This window comes from Suricata suricatta, chromosome 1 (genome assembly GCF_006229205.1).
Source record: "Suricata suricatta isolate VVHF042 chromosome 1, meerkat_22Aug2017_6uvM2_HiC, whole genome shotgun sequence".
Lineage (NCBI taxonomy): Eukaryota > Metazoa > Chordata > Mammalia > Carnivora > Herpestidae > Suricata > Suricata suricatta.
Window position 1 is genome coordinate 37416665 of NC_043700.1, and position 19390 is coordinate 37436054.

At 40.6% G+C, this 19390-nt stretch overlaps 1 protein-coding gene across 5 annotated transcripts in view; it reads right to left on the bottom strand.

Annotated features, from left to right (window-relative positions):
* INTS10 (integrator complex subunit 10) overlaps positions 1–19390 on the bottom strand; it is a 32430-nt gene that overhangs the window by 6026 nt on the left and 7014 nt on the right. For 4 of the 5 annotated variants that reach the window (XM_029936791.1, XM_029936798.1, XM_029936814.1 and 1 more), the window contains 8 exons: positions 18942–19111; positions 18010–18143; positions 13218–13371; positions 11541–11623; positions 10136–10288; positions 6847–6955; positions 1781–1860; positions 308–470 (listed from right to left, as the gene is read on the bottom strand). In XM_029936791.1, the coding sequence (XP_029792651.1) occupies positions 308–470; positions 1781–1860; positions 6847–6955; positions 10136–10288; positions 11541–11623; positions 13218–13371; positions 18010–18143; positions 18942–19111 (1046 nt within the window). The remainder of the gene's footprint in view (positions 1–307; positions 471–1780; positions 1861–6846; positions 6956–10135; positions 10289–11540; positions 11624–13217; positions 13372–18009; positions 18144–18941; positions 19112–19390) is intronic. The other variant, XM_029936802.1, reaches the window with a different exon arrangement.

Below are 19390 nucleotides of genomic sequence, written 5' to 3' on the forward strand. Positions count from 1 at the left end.
CCAGCCATTCTGGGCCTGTCGGGAACCTGAAGGTTATTAATTTAGGCATCTTGGGTACCTTCCCAAGTGGCAAATGGACTTGGGCTACCAATATTCCTGATTCCTTGTATCACCTGTGCAGCCTTTTATGACTTATGGCATAACTGCCATGGTCCCATTTTTAATCACCATTCTGTCTCTCTTCCCCCCAGAGAAAACCATTATTTCTACCTAGAATGGTTCCTTTTTTTTTTTACCACGTGTTCATTCTAAAAAACAAACAAAAAAAAAGTCAGAATTTCTTAGGCTTAAATAAGAAAAAGGATACTTGTAACATAATTGAAAAAATTCTCATATTGGAAATTTCCTTGTTGGCAAATCTTATTGACAGCTTTCAAGAAGAGATTCTCTCCCCGTGGCCACTCTTGCTGAAGCAAGACGATCACATGCCCCAGTGCCATGTCGTCCCTGCTGTCAGTGAAAGCTCGCAGCTGCAAGACAAGGATTTGTGCAGACTCAGAGGGAAAAGGAAATCACGGGGTGATCTTAAATGTAACAAATATCACTTCCTTAAGAAATGCTGCTGTAGGAGGCACCTGGGGGTGGCTCAGTCAGTTGAGCATCTGACCCTTGGCCCAGGTCATGATCTTAGTTCGTGGGTTTGAGCCCCACATAGGGCTCTATGCTGACAGCTCAGAGCCGGGAGCCTGCTTTAGGTTTTGTGTCTCCCTCTCTCTCTGCCCCTCCCCTGCTTGCACTTCTGTCTCTCTCAAAAATAAAATAAAGATTAAAAAAAAGCTGCTGAATGAAAATATGTGATACAGGGAACAAAATATCACACTTTCTTTGCAAACATCACAACTGCCTTCTAAGGGGGATGGGTCCTAACCAAAGAAACCTCTGTGCTGTAAACAAGGTCCCTAGCAGTGCACTCCATGAGCATCCTGACGGGAGCTGGACATGCATGGTGGCCTGGAAGCTTTGATCTTGAGATAAGGGCAAGAGAAGTTGAGTGGTTCTGCAAATCAGAGAGAGGAGTCTGGGGATTTCTTTTAAGGGGACAGTTGTGGGTGAGGGTGGGCGACAAGCCTTGTCGGAGAGGAGGGTTTGAGGAGAACGTGGACTGGGGAGAAGAAAGGCAGTGAGCAACAAGAAGGAAGCAGGAGTGTGAATTGAAGAAATGGCAAAAAGACCTTTTGTTCTAAATGAGCAGTGAGGCTTTAAATCACATTTCAAATGGTTTCTGTCTCCCCGGGTGATTCTGACCATGAGTTTAGTCTTGGAATTATGGCTCCAAAGCAGAGACCCAGGACTGCGGTTCTCCTGCTCACAAACCTTGGTGAAATGCATGCTGGAGTTCCGCTCCCCCTGCAGTCACAGGCCTGGCGGTTTTCCAGCAGTCTTTAACCGCGCCCAGCTCCGCTGCACCTCTGCTGGTGGTCGTCCTAACACGTGAAAACGCTTTCACCCCTCACATCTTTAGGATAATAAACTCACCATCCCTCTACGAACCCAATGGCATTTGTATTCTCTTCTTCTAGCTAATATATTCTGACATATTAATGCATAACGCATTTACTGAACATCACTACGGCAGGCTATCTGGATAACTGTCCCACGATTATTTGTACACTGCTCGAGGATGGGGGTCATCTCCTACTCTTGAGTGCTCAGGACAATCCACAATTAGTATTTGTTAATTCCTAGTTCATGTACTCTCTCCACTACACAAAGTCACTCTAGATCATCACAACAATGTTCCAAATTAAATTTCTTTCATGCTAATCAACTTTCAGCTTACCTTAAAACAAGCTAACATTAAATGCAGGCAGTACGGCATGATGGCCTTACTGGTACAAGGCAGAAGCTTCAGATCTGAACCTAACAAAAGTCCACAGTATGTTTGTTACTACCAAAGAAAACAGCTTTGAAATGAAAATGTTTTAAGACTTTTTCCAGAAAAAAAAAAAAAGGCAACAGTCACATGATTTCAAACACAGTTAAACCATGATGATGTTTAGTGATGATGAAACTGGTTTTTGAAGGGTCTCTGGATTTCACGTACCGATCTTCTTTCCTAATCTTGCTTAAATGCTTTTTATAAAACATTTCAAATGTATAGAAAATTACATGGAGAACATTACAAATACCACTGTGCTCAACTCTCAGCTCTATAAAATGTTAACACTTTGTTTTAAAGATATAAAGTATGGGGCGCCTGGGTGGCTCAGTTGGTTGAGTGTCCGGCTTCGGCTCAGGTCATGATCTCACAGTTCGTGGGTTCAAGCCCCACATCGGGCTCTGTGCTGACAGCTAGCTCAGAGCCTGGAGCCTGCTTCCTGTTCTGTGTCTCCCTGTCTCTCTGACCCTCCCTGCTCTCACTGTCTCTCTCTATAGCTCAAAAATAAATAAAAACATTAAAAAAAATTAAAGATATAAAGTATCACAAATCAGTTGAAGCCTCCTGTGCACCTTTTCAGACCATGTCCTCTTCTGTCACCCTGATGGAACTATTATCCCGAATGTGGTATTTTTCTTTTCTATGCAACAACACAGAGGAAAGCTTTACAAGTTTCCAGTTTACTATATAAATGGCATCATGGTGTATGCATCCTTCTGCAAACGATTTTTGGTACTAATACCTATAGTTCTAGTTGGCTGGTTTTTAATGTTTATGTTACATATGCCACAGTTCATTTATCCATTCTTTTATGGGGGACACGGAGATTTCCAATTTTTCACTATTACAAACAATGCTGAAATAAACATTCTTATATACATTTTCTTGTGCGCTTGTAGAAAAAAAAACTTCAGGCAATAATTTTCCAACCAGGACCTTAATCCTTTCCTTTATGGTGTGTGCTCTTTAGATCCTAAATTCTTCTCTACCCTGAGGACAAAAGTAGCAAGAAATAATGGAGATGCTGTGCACACATATTTACGTTTATGTATCTAAAACAAAAGGTTCATGAAGTACAATTTAACCTTTGTACAGGAGGCGCACTCATGTTAATGATAATATTAGAGTCTATGTCATTAAAAAAGAAAACATCTGGTTGAAATTCATAACCCAGTGGGTAAGGACCCAAGTTGGAAATAAGAAATTTAACTACAAGAGGTATACAACTAGGCAATGAGATGTTCAACTCGGAACAGCCAAACTGTCTCCAGAGTGCTGGTGTGAGTTTACACACACTCCAGAAGCGGACAGGCGGTGTGCATCTTCACACCCTGGTAGCTAGGATTGCTACTCCACAATCCCTGCATTCTGATGTGTGTGAAATGGCAGCTTACTTTTTAATCTCAAGTCCCCATATTGCTAACAGGTTGAAAGTCTTTTTTTTTCTAAAAAGAAAACTTTTTAGGTTGAATCAATTAACCTGCAAGATCATGACCTAAGCTGAAATCAAGAATTGGATGCTTAACAGACTGAGCCACTTGGAGGCTCTGAGAGTTTTTTCAAATAGTTTGTGGCCGTCTGGATTTCTGCTTCTGTGAATCTGTTCTGTTCTTTACCTGTTTTTCTGTGAGCGGCTGGCTGTTTCTCAGTGGGTTGAAGGAGCTCTTTCAAAGTTCCGGATGCTCACTTTTTGTTGAATCTGTGTGCTGGACAACTTTCCTGCAGTCTATGGCTTAGCCTTTCCCTTTGATGATGCTATCTTTCGTTGGTATTTTAACTTCAATGTGACTGAATTTATGTTGTATGCTTTCTGTAGCCTAAATCCTTCTCTATCTAGAAGGCACAAAGAATCTTTTCCATATTTTCTTATAAAAGGTTGGAAGTTTTAGTTTCCATTTTTAAATCTTAAAATTTAAGGAAATTTTGTGTAGTGTGAATGAGGGATCCCATTTCTGTTGCCTTTACAATTAGATTGATTATCCCAGCACCACTTACTGGATAAATTCATTCTTCCTCCACTGAATTATAGGACCACTCGCTTCTCGGTTCTCTATTCCATTCCACCAGGTGAGCTCTATGCCAATACGACAGATCTTTAAAATAAGTCTTGATGTCAGCTAGGTCCAGTCTTACCCACCAGATCTGCTTTTGTTTCACTGAGACACTTAATTTTGAAGGGATCTAGGCTATTCCTTTTTTTTTTTTTTTTTCAAATCTCCCATGTACCTTAAAGAGCTTCAATAATGATCAAAACTGTCATGGTTTTGTCTTCTAGAAAATTTTTAGTGTCCTAATAAATCTACCTACTAATCGCAAAAACCTTTTCGTATAAAAAATGTTATCATTTTAACTTTTCCATTTAGTCTTGGCCCCATCTCAGCTTTCCTTTCTCCAAGAATTACTCTGGTGCCTTCACTGAAAATCACCAGACCATGTTTGTGTGGGTCTTTTCTGGATTCTCCACTCTTGTGCCAATACTGTCTGGATAACTGTCACTTTACTTAAAAGTCTTGCTATCAGGGAGGGTAAGTTGCTCAGTTTTATTAGTCTTTCTCAAAACTGTTTCGGCTATTCTAGATTGCACTTCCATATAGATTTTGGAATCAAGTTTGTCCAAGGGCACCTGGGGGGCTCAGCTGGTTGAGCATCTCGCTCTTGGTTTCGGCTCACATCATGATCTCATGGTTAACTTCGAGCCCGGCATCAGGCTCCGTGCTAGCAGTGCAGAGCCTGCTCGGAAGTCATTCTCTCTCTCTGCCCCTCTCCTTCTCTCAAAATAAATAAACTAAAAAAAAAAAGGAAAAAATCAAGTTTGTCAGTTTCAATCAAAAAATAAGTCTGCTGGGATTTTGATTGGGATTGCACTGAATCTATAGACACATTTGAGAACTGGAACCCTAAAATACAGGAGTATTCTGATCTATGAACATGATCTTGCACAGTTTTCAATAAATTTATCCCTAAGTATTTTGTGTTTTTTGGTATTATTCTATTTGGAGATCTGCTACGCTGCTCTTTTTTTGTTTTGTTTTAACTTTAGTGATTTTGAGAGAGAGACTGGGAGAGGGGCAGAGAGACAGGGAGAGAAAGGATCCCAACCAGGCTCTGAGCTATTACTGCAGAGTCCAATTCAGGGCTCGTCTCACCAACTGCAAGACCATGACCTGAGCTGAAATCTAGAGTCAGAAACCTAACTGACTGAGCCACCCAGAGGTCCCCTCTGGCTTTTCTAACATAGCCACATACATACCTGCAAATAAAGACAGTCATATCTGTGAATGAAAATAGCTGTTTTTCAACCTTTATACCTTTCTTTTTCTTGCCCACTGTACTGGCTGGAATCTCCAATATGTTGAAGTAATAGAGGAGATAGATACTTTTATATTGTTGCTAATCACGGGCAAAGCACTTGATATTTCACAGTTAAGTAAGATGTTGAGGAACATCTGTTTCGAGTTTGCTAGGGTTTTTTTAAAAATCATGAATGATAAATGCAAACATAACTGCATAAATGCATATAGATGCATTTCTATCTATATTAAGAAAATTATATGATTTTTCTCCTTTAATGTATTAAAGTGGTAATATTACAGGGAATGATTTTCCTATGTTAAAGCACCTTTGCATTCCCAGTATACTCGGTCACATGCATCGCCCTTCTTATATATCGCTGTAGCTACGATCTTTTGAGGACTCTGACAGCTATGCTTATGATGGATAATGGCCTTTAATGTTCTCTTCTGGTCTTACTTGATTTTTTTGTTTGGGTTACGTTGGCCTTAAAAACTGAATTGGGAAGTGTTCTCTTTTACTCTATTTTTCCAAAGAGTATGTGCAGGATTGGTATTATATCTTCCTAAGTGCTTGACAGAATTCATCGGTGAAGCCATTTAGATCTGGAGTTTTGTGGGAAGGGTTTTGATAACAAACAATTTCTTTAACAGATGTAGGAACATTCATATTTTCTGTTTCATCTGTGTCAGTTTTGATAAGTTGTGTTTTTCAAGACGATTTTCGATTTCATTAAGTTGTCGAATTTATTGGCATAAAGTCATTAATAACTTATTCTCTTAATGCCCTTTTGATTTCAGTAGGATCTGTAGTGACATTCCTACTATTGGTAATTTGTGTTTTCTTCTTGATCAATCTTATTAGGAGTTTATCAATTTTATTTTTTCCCCAGAAAAACCCAACTTGTAGCTTTATTAATTTCTTCTATCTCCTTTTCTATTGCATTGATTTCTGCCCTTATCATTATTTCCTGTTGTCTACTTTCTTTGGTTTAACTTGCTTATCTTTTTCTAAATTCCCTTTTTAATTTGTTTTAAGTTTGTTTATTTTTGAGAGAGAGAAAGAACAAGAACACAAGTGGGGGAGGGACAGAAAGAGAGAAACCCAAGCAAGTTCTGTTATGTTGGCACAGAACCTGATGCAGGGCTTGAACTCACAAATGGTGAGGTCATGACCTGAGCCAAAATCAAGAGTTGCACGCTTAACCAACTGAGCCACCCAGGCGCCCCTCTTTTTCTTCCTTCTAATGTGGAAACTTAGGAACTGAGATGGTGAATCTTTCTTCCTTTCTTATATAAGCATTACAACTAAATTTATGTAAATTTACAATCAATGTGCTCATTGAGGTGAAGCTCAAAATAGCCTAAGAGGGATATGCCAGGAGACACTTCTTAACTAATCATCTGCAACTTTTCCAAGAATTGCTAAAGCTAGGAAAAGGAATTGTTGGATATTCTTCAGCGATGACAAACTCAGGAAGTGAAGAGAACTTCGGAAGACAGATTTGCAGCTGCTTATGAAATCAGTGCCAAGGACAAGCTTGGCAAGGGATTAACTTTTTACACAGTCTGTCAAACCCTGCAGATCATACATTATGTCACTGGGAATTGTAAATAATTTTCCAGCCTTGGGTAAAGCCATTTTCACAAAAATAAGAATAAAACTTGTCACTGTACCTTTTCTAAATTTGGGCTTTATTTTTGAGGGTTCTTCCTGTGATTTGCCTCCATCTTGAATGGGGAGTACCATGTAGCACATCAAATCAAGGACTTTTTCACATGTCATCTAAAGAAGATAAGATGAAAATGTGCTCATCTGAAATTTTCTCACTGAAAGTAAATCAACGTAACAACTAACATAGTTGTAGCATACAGCGTGTGCACACAGAGAGAGGTCTACAGTGCAGCCTCAAGTCTCTCTTTTAAAAAAATTTTTTAAATATTTTACTTCTAAAAGAGAGAGAGAAAGAGAGACAGAGCACAAGTGAGGGAGGGGCAGAGAGAGAGGGAGACACAGAATCTGAAGCAGGCTCCAGGCTCTGAGCTGTCAGCACAGAACCCAATCTGGGGCTTGAACTCATAAACCTCGAGATCATGACCTGAGCGGAAGTCAGATGCTTAACCGACTGAGTCACTCAGGCACCCCTCAAGAATATTTATGGTACTGTCACTGTTTGCTCAACAGCAAATGTAGAAAAAGTAACTAAGATTAAATACAGGTACTAGACTTTTGAGGGAATAATAACTCCTTCTTTGCTGTTAAAACAAAAGAACGAAAATTAAAAATTAGTCAAGTATTACCTAAACTATCAATGTGTTTAACAGCACAGCGGCATCCAAAGGAAAACTATCCCTGTCTTAAAGACATTTAATACCTCAATGAAGAGAAAATGGGATACAGAGTAGTGGACTAAATGGTATGATTTAGAGCGTAATTTAAAACGGAAGATAAATACACACAAGCTAAACTAGCTGGAAAGGGCTCAGGAAGGAAGGTTACTTTCACCCAAGCCTTAAAGGGGGGAATGATTTGAAATGTGGAAAAGAGAAAAAGGTGGTTTCAGAGGAGAAAGATGTGGGGAAGGGCTGGCTATTGCTTCAGTGAAGGAGGGCGTGGTTTAGGAAGTAGCACATACAAAGCTGGTGGCCGAGGGAAGCCTCCAGTGCCACGCTGAGGGGCTGGTCTCCATCCACAGAGTAAGCCATCACCTACGGTCTACCAGTCCAAATTCTAATGATAACAACTAGATTCCATTTAGGGAGCATGTTGTGTGTTGGGCACAACACTCTCATCCTCCGTCTACAGATGAGGAAGTGCAATGTGTAAGCCATGCCGTTCAACCTTTTTCAAGTCTTGGCACATTCAGAAAATACCGGTAAGGCTGCTCAGAGTTGGCAGCACTAACCTGGGGGCTCTAGCTGCCTTCAGCCACAGCTGACTGAGAGGGCCGGTGTCTTGGCACATCCAGAACCCACTCACAGCCCCAGGGTTGCGAAGCTCTAGCTTCAAGAGCTCCACAGCTCGGCAGTTAAAAACGTGAACACCGGAGTTAGCCAGCGGGGTGAGTTACCGTGGCCCGGGTTACAGAGCAGGCAAGTGAGGGCCAGGATGTGTCCTCCAGAGTCACATGCCACCATCCTTCAGAGCCTACCTCTAGCCAATCTTTTTTGTAAATCCTTCCTTGACTATATGGACCCTGGTGAAAACTCCCTTCCCTGAATGCCTACTGTGCATATATCTAGGGCATGTCACTTAATATCTGGTCTTTAACTGTCTAATATAAATACTTGCATTCTTCTCTGTAACTCAAATTCTGTGTCCTGAATGCAGGGATCCCACGTTCCCCTCACCCTGCTTATATCTCCACCCCAGCACGTGGCTCAACTCTGGGCACCTCGGAAGTCAATATTTCAATTAAGTGGAATGATGACCGCAATCTCATAGAAAGCAATGAACATAGCTTAGAGATAAAAAAAAGATGGTATGCAAAAAAACTCAGTTCAGAGTCATGGATTAGGGTGGTGGCAAAAGAAATAAAAAGCACTACACCAAAGAAATTAGCTTCATACAGGAAGAATCAAAAAGATTAGCTAGAGTAAGAGTCAACCACGATTTGAGAGCTGTTACGTCTAAGGGCCGGAGAACGAAGAAAACTCACATCTGGACATGCTGATCTGAGCTGAAGGCAGCTGAGACTCAGGAATAAGTTAAATTACAAACCAAAGAGGGAGGTCTAGCTGTCACCAGAAGTCCTCAGAGAATGAGTCTGCCTAGCTTAATTAAATCTACCCCTTTATTTTATATTCCCAAATACAATGCTGACCATGAGTGCTTGTGTAGCTGTCTAACTCTATACGATACATGAGTATCTGGGTGAGCAAATCTTATGTTCTCTTCTGAATTCTCAGAAGCGAGGCGCCTGGGTAGCTCAGTCAGTTAAGTGTCCGGCTTCGGCTCAGGTCATGGTTTGAGCCCCGCGTCAGGCTCTGTGCTGACAGCTAGCTCAGAGCCTGGAGCCTGTTTTGGATTCTCTGTCTCCCTCTCTCTCTGACCCTCCCCTGCTTGCACACTCTCTCTCTGTGTCTCAAAAAAATAAAAAACATAAAATAAATAAATAAATAAATTCTCTGAAGGAATTCACTGAAACTTACATTAGGTACCTAATAATTACATAAATGATGGCTGAAAAGTATTTTCAATTTTCGATGCATATACTTCACGTACTAATTGTTTCTTCCTACGGATGAATTATACATTGTATTTCAAAGTTTAAGTTTAAAAACTTAATTTGGGGTTACTAATCACAAAGTAATCAACTTAACATATACAAAGATGAGAAGAAATCAGAGTTTGTGTGTTGTGGTCCTGAATTTATACAGTACGCATGTATATAAAGAACGTGCTTATCATTGAATTCAAACATTTATTAACTGTGCAAACCTCTGTGGTAGGTGTTATGAGGGACTCAAAGGTAAAGAACAGGGGCCCCACCCTGTGGGAGGAGGGGCTCACCATCATGGAGGAAACAGACCTGTTCACATATCTGCTCCTGGAATACCCCACGAGGTATCATCATCATGTAGAAAGAGAATCTGAGGCTCAGATAAGCTAATGGAAATCCTCCCTTTTCCATTTAGTATATGCCTCTCCTGTCCAAGTACAACAGGACTGATTCTGCTCTAAAGAGATTCCAAATAAGAAAGTAAAGAAAAAAAATCATCCTCTGATAAAATGGAACCTGAAAAGTACTGAAGTCTATTTCAGGGAAGCTGTAAGTAAAGAGAAAATGAAGTAAAACAGAGTCAACCAAGATTTTCATCAGCGGATTAGGTGATTAAAATCTAGGCAGAAAAACTCTATTTCAAATAAACATGCACTGTATTAAAAGCCCAGCATAGGAAAAAGAGGAGGCCCCAAGGTAGCTGAGTGCATCGGAGGATCCCGTGCAAGGCACACACTACTCACTCTGTACTCTCCTAGAGCGAAGTGGCAAGTCGCCAGCTGGATGAGTGCCCTCTGATGCTCCAGGGTCCCCTGGCCCGTGATCTGTGGCTGAGGGAGTGATCCCTGGAGAGCGGCTAAATGATGCAGGCTGGCTATTGCTTTTTTGTATTGACCCTAAGAAAGATAACAGTGAGGAGCTGAAAAACACTGCCATTTAAGTAAATCTCCAGAGTTAATTAAGCAAGCAGCAAGCAACTCCGAATAAGGTGGCTCTGCTTAATCAACTGAAGAGGAAAGAGGAGACTTAGCAATAATCAAAACAATTTACTTAAAGTAAGACGGGGGCTCTCGATGGAGGTACTTTATGTACAAAGAGTTTTGTCTCTGATCTTAATTCCTTTTTTTTTTTAATGTTTATTTATTTATTTTGAGAGACAGAGAGAGTATGCAAGCAGGGGATAAGAGAGTGAGAGGTAGATACAGAATCTGAAGCAGACTCCAGGCACCAAGCACAGAGCCCAACGTGAGGAGCAAACTCATGAATCGAGAGATCATGACCCGAACTGAAGTTGGATGCTTAATCAACTGAGCCACCCAAGTGCAAATCCCCACCTCGTGGGTCTTGAACTCACAACCCTGAGATCAAGAGTCACATGCTCTACCGACCAAGGTCTTAATTCTTTAAAAAATTTTTTTTTGTTTTTTATTTATTTTTGACAGACAGACAGAGATAGCGCGAGCAGGGGAGGATCAGAGAGAGAGAGGGAGACACAGAATCTGAAGCAGGCTCCAGGCTCTGAGCTAGCTGTCAGCACAGAGCCCGAGGCGGGCTCAAACCCACGAACCGTGAGATCATGACCTGAGCCAAAGCCGGACGCTTAACCGACTGAGCCACCCAGGTGCCCATTAATTCTTAAGACTAAAGAAAATAACACCAGCTTTCGGATACAGTATACTTTGGATGTATCATTTCTTATAGATATTTTACTACTAATGCCAGCTCTCCTTTACGTAGGATGGAAGCAGAACCCTGTCCGTTTCAACAGCGGAAGCTGGGAGCTCTGCACCCCTTAGGGAATCAGTTGCTCTCTCTGTTCCAGGCATATGGAAAGCCAGGCAGAAGGCCTCCATCAGGGCAGACAAGGAGGGGTGTGAAGTATTCATCTTTTATTGAAAAGTAAAAATCTTACTTTCAGAGGGATGAGGCTAGGCATTGCAAAGGTAACAGAGAGATGCAGCCTATCATTTTGGAGTTATTTTAAGGTGAAAGTGGGTCATAATCCCTCTGCCACTGAAGACACAACATGTCTTCAGAGCATGTCTAGTCTACAGAAGGCACACACACACACACCTTGCATGCCACAATCGGTTCACAAAAATAACTATCCTTTACAGACACAGGAACTTAAAACGTACGTTACGTTACCTGATAGATGATCATATCAGTGAGGAATATTCTTAACCAAAGCCAAGTATCTGTCTTCCATGCCAAACAAATTCTTGTAAATTCTGAGAATTCAAAAGTAAATTTACCAAAAACATGTTAACACAGAAGCAGAAAATAAAACAAACCCATCAAAACAACAGAGACAAACTACTTAAAAATGGATAGCAACTATCGACTTTGATTTCAACTAACAATGGTCTAGAATTTGAATTAGATAGTAAAGTTAGACTATAAAACACAAGCAGTATTTTTATTAGGCACCAACAATTATTAAGCACATACCATATCCCAAGAACTGTTCAAAATGCAGTTCACATATTATCTCATTTATCTTGTAAGTAACTTTGCTCACTTCAGAAAAAGGTATTGTTTTATTTTCACCCAGTTAAGAAAACAAAGACATAACACTAAGAGTTCTATTCACTTTTTAAACTTAATTTTTGCCCAAGCAACAAAAAAAGGCCCCTCCAAAGGTCAAGGTCACATACATGTTTACAATTCTAGATGCCACCAGAGGAAACCAAGTGATGCTATATTTAATTCAGAAAAAATGGAAGTGATAGGACACACCTGACCAAGGGTTCTGTACACATATGTGAGGCAAGGGGGCCAAGGGGTGAAGCTCCACTGGCCGGAAGGAAAGTAAAGGCCTTGGTTCCAAACCATAGTAAAGATACACTGGTTAGCGAAGAGCTAGTGGTTTCTAAGTAATGTTGAAATACTTTAAAAAAAAAAAAGTCTATCAGAGAGAGAGAAAAAGAGAGAGCACATGCACGTGTTGGGGGAGGGTGGGGAGAGAGGGCGAGACAGAATTCCAAGCAGACTCCATGTGGTCATAGCAGAGCCCAGTTCGGGGCTTGAACTCAGGATCCATGAGATCATGACCTGGGCAGAAATCAAGAGTGTAGCACTTAACTGACGGAGCTGCCCAGCTGCCCTTGAAATACTTAATCACTATAAAACTACCCCTAGTTTTACTGTAAAACTACCCCTAGTTTTATGGCTATTCTCAAAGGAAAAGAAGCTTTATGCAGTGTGAGTTTTTCAGGCAATGGAGTTAATGCAGATGGAAACAGCATTACCTTTTGTATGTTTGGCTACACAAAGTAAGGCAGACACAAGACAGTAGACAGAAGAACTAAAAGCACAAAACAAACAAACCAGCAGAAAAAGAGGCCAACAATACAAATGTTAAAAGACCAAAAACTCTGCCTGACACTCCACCCCAAACCTAACTATAATAAACTCTCAGAGTAGGGGCACCTAGGTGGATCAGTCAGTTAAGCCTCTGGCTCTTGATTCTGGCTCAGGTCATGATCTCACGATTCATGAGTTCAAGCCCTTCATAGGGTTCTACACTGACTGGGCAGTACTTGGGATTTCCTCTCTCCCTCTCCGGGCCCCTCCCCTGCTTGCTTGTGCACTCCCTCTTTCTCAAAACAAACTTTAAAAAAAAAAACACTCATAGTAGAAGCTAAGAGGTAAATGGTTATTTGATTAAAAACTGATTAGATGTCCTGTTCAAAAAAGAATCATATAAAACGCGTAACTACTGTAATCAATTTAGTTAGCCATGTCTTATTTCAAGCATCATGTTTTTAGCACGCTGACCTTACGTAAAAATTAAACAGCACCAATACAACAGTATGTCCTTACCCTTGTCAAGGAATTCTAGGGAGTAGAGCAACTCCCAGCTCTCCCTGGCCAGCTTAAAGCTTTCTAGCACTTCAATGGAGTTAGCAAGCTCTGCTTTATTGACTACGATGTGACGATTCCTTCCTTTTGCAGAACAGTCTTCATCGTCTGAACTCTGTTTACAGAAGGCGAAGAACAGGATTAACTTACAGTCACACGGGTGTGACTTAAACAACACAGGTTTGAGTGACACAGATCTATTTATACATGCATTTTTTACAGTACAGCAGTGTAAATATATTTTCTCCTCATGATTTCCTTAATAACATTTCCTTTTCTCCAGCTTACTTTATTGTAAGAATACCGTATATAATACATAAGACATACCAAATATAGAATAATCAACTATTTATGTTGTAGGTAAGGCTTCTGGTCAACAGTAGGCTGCTGGTAGTTAAGTTTTGGGGGAGCAGGAGTTATACACATCCCCCCTTGTTTAAGGGTCAGCTGTACTGGCACGTTATTATGTTTATTGCCACCAATTGATTACTATACGGATTTTACATCAAAGGATACCATCATGAGTATAATTTCTTGAATTTAACAATTTGGCTTTAAAAATTAATATAAATGTTCTATCTTTTCACTCTTACACATTCAATTTTTACCTTAAAAATTAAGCTTATGTTTTTCTGATGATAAATTCTAAGCGTATGTTGGCTTTCAAGTAAAGCTATGGCATTAAAACCTTCAAAAGTTTAAAAACATGATCAATGTTATAAAAGCTCCAAATCAGATTTTTTACATTCAGAGATATAGCTTAAGTAGTATCTGTTTTATAGTTTACTTTTCCCCCCTACTATGTGACATCATTTAATTTGCTTCCAAATAAGTTTATCAGGTCATGGAATAAAGCCCAAATGTCTTGAGAACTGAGAGAAATTAGTTACTTATCTTTTGTTCCCTAGATATACCTTCTCCCATGGTCACTCCTCTCTCTGACTCTGCTTCCCCAATGCAGGGTGTCGGCCAGGAGTTACTTATGCTTAATAATACTTATCTATTAATGCCTTCTCTATTTTACAACAGAATCCTACTTTTCTTGCTCTTCATCTTAAGGAATACTTAGTGAAAGAAAAGAAAGGTCTCAGAGTTGTTATAAATGTTGTTAAGTGCCAGTGAGCATGGTCAGACATTTTGCCAAAAACTAGTAAAGGTAAAACCTCTCCATTTAATTTTATTTTGCAGAGAATTTCCTGACTCTTATTCCACCTAAGTTATTTTGCCACTTTAATGACCCAAATTAAATTCTCCCTGCAGATTTTTACATCATGATGATCATTTAAAAATATGTACAAATATTTTAGCTAACAATCCCATTCCTCAAGCTAATCTCAGAAAAATAAAATCCTTCCCTCCCACCTTTCTCCCCCTCTTTCAGACCTTAGTATCCTCCTGCTATTCCTGATGGTTAGGGACCCTCCCTACTCACTCTATTTAGCTGCCATTCTTATCCTCCCTCAGTAATGACACATACCCACATCCCTTTCACAATCAAAACCTGTGAGGCGTCCTATCTTCTCAGGGTCCAGCTCCTTGCCACATGCTGCCAATCTAACAAGATATGAATGGGTATCCACTGGTGTTACAACTTAGAGAAAACATTCCTGCATCAAGATGAGATCGGGAGTTTATGGATGGGACCGCAGATGTGGTGGGAATAGTATGGAGTTCTAAACAGTTTCTAAAATTTAGAGAAATTACTTTTGAAATGCAAAAGTACCCTCTGAAGTTCCGAGGGAAGGCTGTAAGCAAGAATCCTGATTACAAGGGAACACACAAATGTGTGCGGTTGGAGAACTTACTGCCCACAGGAGAGGACAGCCCCCAGCTGCAGCCACGTGGCATGTCCATCTCAAGTGGGCAGCCTCTGCCCCACTCCGAAACTGTGCCAGCGTCAGGGGCCAATATATCAGATACTGTTGTGAGAAATCTCCCAAGTTTTTGATGGTTATTAAAAGACACAAAACACTGTGAGTATGACAAGATGAGTCACTAAGCTGAGCTTTGGGCCATCAGGTATGTCCTCTGTTGTGATGGCACACATCGACCTGGGGGGAGCGGGGCGCAGGCTGCGGGACAGAATGAAAACCAGGAGGAAATCAGGAGAGTAAAAACAAAAATAGATGGAAACTCAGATTGGTTGGAGAGCCAGAGTATGAGAGGAAGGCCTGCCAGGTGACACATGACAGGTGACAAACAGAAGGAGGAATCAGAAGGCCAGAGGGTTTAAATAGCTATTCCATGGCCTGAACACCAAGTTCAAGAGGGAAGAGTGGGTATTCACTCATTTACTAGCTGTGCCTTAGGCACTGTCCAGATGTCCACGACACAAGATGGGCAATGTCCATGGCCCCACAAAGCTTGTACAGAGCTAATCAGGGGACACAGACAGTAAACCAGCAAAGAATAGACAAGGTCAATAGCAATAAGGGCTATGCAGAATTAAAACAGAGTAATAGAAAGAGAAAACCGGGTGAGCATTTCAAGGAGGCTGCAGAGGGACAAATGTCTGGGCCAAGAGCTAAGAGACTAGCACACAGCCTGCCAGAGAGAAGTACTCCAACCCTGGAGCACAGCCGGTGGCAGAGGTCCAGGGGCAGCAAGGGGCTCAGAGCACTGGAGGCCAGCGTGTCTGCAGCATCAAAGGCCTGCTCAGTAACTGCTTTGGAGCCAAGTGAAGAGTTTGGATTTTTATCAGAGCATGATAGGAAGCCGCTAGAGGTGGTAAAGCAAGGGCGTAATGACTGCTTCATGTCTTTAAAACATCACTAAGGCTGCTGGGAAGAGAAGAGACAGTAGGGAGCAAGAGGGCAAGCAGGGAGACGAGAGGATGACCCTGTGATGATGTACGGAAGACTGGGATGCCTTGGACAGGCAGGAAGTGCTGGAGACGGAGAGAAACAGACTGACAGAGACAGGTTATGTATACTGATTTATATGGGACATGTCATTGCTTTTAACTAAAACTATTATTATTACAACCTATTATCTACATGGCAGGAAGGGTATCCATGGCCTTAATGTGAAACACCTGGATAAACCACACACTCACGGAAACCAAAAGGGAGAGCAAACGTGTTACCCCTCCTGGGAATGTCAGCCAAGAAGAAAAGAGTAGGTACCTAGCAGCCTTAGCAATCTTTTTAAAGCATGACTTAGAGGGCATCTAGGAAAAGTCTGGTTGGCATACAGTTCTCAAAGTGGGGTGCAGGTTTGGATTTGAAAGCATCTCTCAACTTCTGAAATTTGCAGAATAGGGCATGTGTACAATTTTCCTTAGGAAACAAATGAGTTTATCATAAGGTTTAGTAACCTTAAAAGCCTTCAGAAGGGCTTGATCTTCCATGTTCCATTCTATCTTATACAATCTACAAAGACATCAGATTAAACTTATCTTTTTTTAAAAATTAAAAAAAATTTTTTAAAATATTTATTCATTTCCTGAGAGAAAGAGAGAATCAGAATGTGAGCAGGGGAAGGGCAGAGAGAGGGAGACACACAATCTGAAGCAGGCTCCAGGCTCTGAGCTCTCAGCACAGCGTCTGATGGAGGGCTTGAACTCATGAAATGTGAGCTCGTAACCTGAGCTGAAGTCAACCAACTGAGCCATCCAGGTGCCCCTAGATTCAAGTGATCTTAAGGCACATATCTCCTCATGCCCGGGTCTAGTAAATGTTATTTAGGGGCTGAAGAAGTGGTGAGGGGTCTGGAAGGAGGAGAGGGGACACTCTGGGCTCCCCTCAGTTACTTCACCTGAAGCAGGGATTGGCAAACTATGATTTGAAGGCCAAATCCTCCTTTAGTAAATAAAGTTTTACTGGAGCATGGCCGCTTCATTTGTTTACTATGGTCTATCGCTGTTTTTTGTCTTGTAACAGCAGAGCTGAGTAGCTGCAACAGAGACTGTGGAGGCTGTAAAGCCTAAACTATTTATTACCCGTTCCTTTACAGAGAAAGTATGCTGACTCCTGACCTAGAGCATCTCCACGAGGCCTCCACTAAAGCTTTTCTTGAAAGGCTTCCTGTGCTTAGAAATCACTGCCCTGCCCAGGCCTGCTGCCTGGCCTGATCAGAAGACCAGTGGTTCTTCACATTCTCTGGCCTCTTGCATCTTTGTGCAAACTGTCTACTCTTCACAAATTCCACCCCCCTCCCCCACTACCTCAACTGCAAATCTCAAAACCCTATATATCCTTCAAGGCTGATTTCAAATGCTGACCTCCTTCATGAAACCTTTCTGACACATCCCCGTGGGCTGTAATTACTTCCTAGCTGGTACACTTCAAGCACTTTCCGTTCTGAGGCCAGGACTCAGCATAGCGTCCTATCTAGATGTTCAATGTAGTTCAGGTGGCTTTGCTTTTTACATTTAATTGACACCATGCTGTCAAAACAGGTAGAACTAACATATTAGGGTTTTCCCACATTTGCCTTTTGGGCTGGACAACTCCTTGTCACGGGCCTGTCTTGGTCACTGTGGCATGGTTAGCAGCATCTCTGGCCTCTACATGGTACATATTAATAGCAAATCCTCCCACCAAACCGTGGAAATAAAAAATGTCCTCATATACTGCCATATGTCTCTGGGGAGGACAAAATCACCTTAGCTGAGAACCACTGATTTATATAGTAATTATAATGAAAAGACCTAAGCTTTATCAATTCAGATCAAAAGCTGTACTTTACAAAGACTCATTTCCAGCAAAACATAAACATATAATCTGTTAATAATCATATCTGAAAGAATTACCATGGTTTTTTCTCTTCCTTCAGCTAGTTTCCTCTTTTTATGTATATGTTTGTTACGATCAATTTCTACATCACCATACACATTTGATACATCCTCAAGAAGAACCAGTGGAACTTGGCTTGGGGCATTAGGACCTATGGATGGGGGAAAACACCAACACTTAAAAATGTGGCAAGGAAAAGAAAACTTACTATCAGGTGGAAGTTTAGTCAGCTGTTGTTTGAAAATACAGCTCATTAAAAAGTACATTCAGTGTGAGCCCAGTTAGGTAGACAAACAAGTGTACAAGATTAAGAAAAAAGACTGTATAGATATACACCAAACTATTAAAAAAGGATGTCTCTCAATGACAGATTACTAATCAAAGTTCCTTCTTCGTATTTGTTGTTACTCATCTACAAAATTTTTATAGCAATCATGAATCATAAAATTAGCAAAAAACACTAAGAATGTACTATGTGTATAATACATTATAACTACAAATTCCAAACAATATCTAAATAGGTGAAAGTCTCCATAAGGCAATACACAAAAATGAGGGCTGTTATACTGGATGGGTAGGTGATTTCATGTTCTTATTTTTCTATTTTTCACATTTTTTAGAATTTATATGCAAATATATTACTTAAAGAATCTTTGTCTACTACAAAGTCTTTGAGAAATCTATTTCAATACTTTGCTACATCTGCTCCTTTTTGAAACAGAGGCACTGAATATCTGTATTTAGTTTCACAGTACCATTACATCTATTAACATAGGAATTGTAAATGAAAATATTGTTACATAAAAACTACCAACGACTAAAAGAAAGCCCTGGCGTTACCCTGCAGTTATCTGAATCCAAGAACAATGTTAAGGTAAACATTTTCATCTTCTTTCTTCATCCTAGCCAAAGCCAGTATTTGGGGAGACTCTAAAATTCTTAAACCAACCTTGGAACAGAGATGGTTGTATGCTGTTGACATACTGGAAGGCATTCTTAAAGAAGACCAACATAGTGGAATAAACCACTTGGTTTTTATATTTTGCATGAGCTTCATTATCAAAGTTGTTCATGTATCTGCAGAGATCCTTCATTCTATGCAAAATATCACCATAGCTTCTGAAAGATGAAGGATGACAAAAATTAATTACTCTGGGCCTGACAGCTAAAGGTCTAGAGAAAAGCTCCAGCAGAAGCATTACATTTTCCAAATGCGGCTGGAGGCATGTGAAACTCCCCTTTGAATTAGAACAGTGATCAGACCGTTGCAGGACACGGACCGACAAAATAGCTACTCTTTCCTCTGAATACCAAGGAATGCTTCAAGCTCAACATCTTCTTAAGAGTTCATAGTTTCATTGCGAATCTTTTAATAAAATGAAAAACCATCCTCTTCTG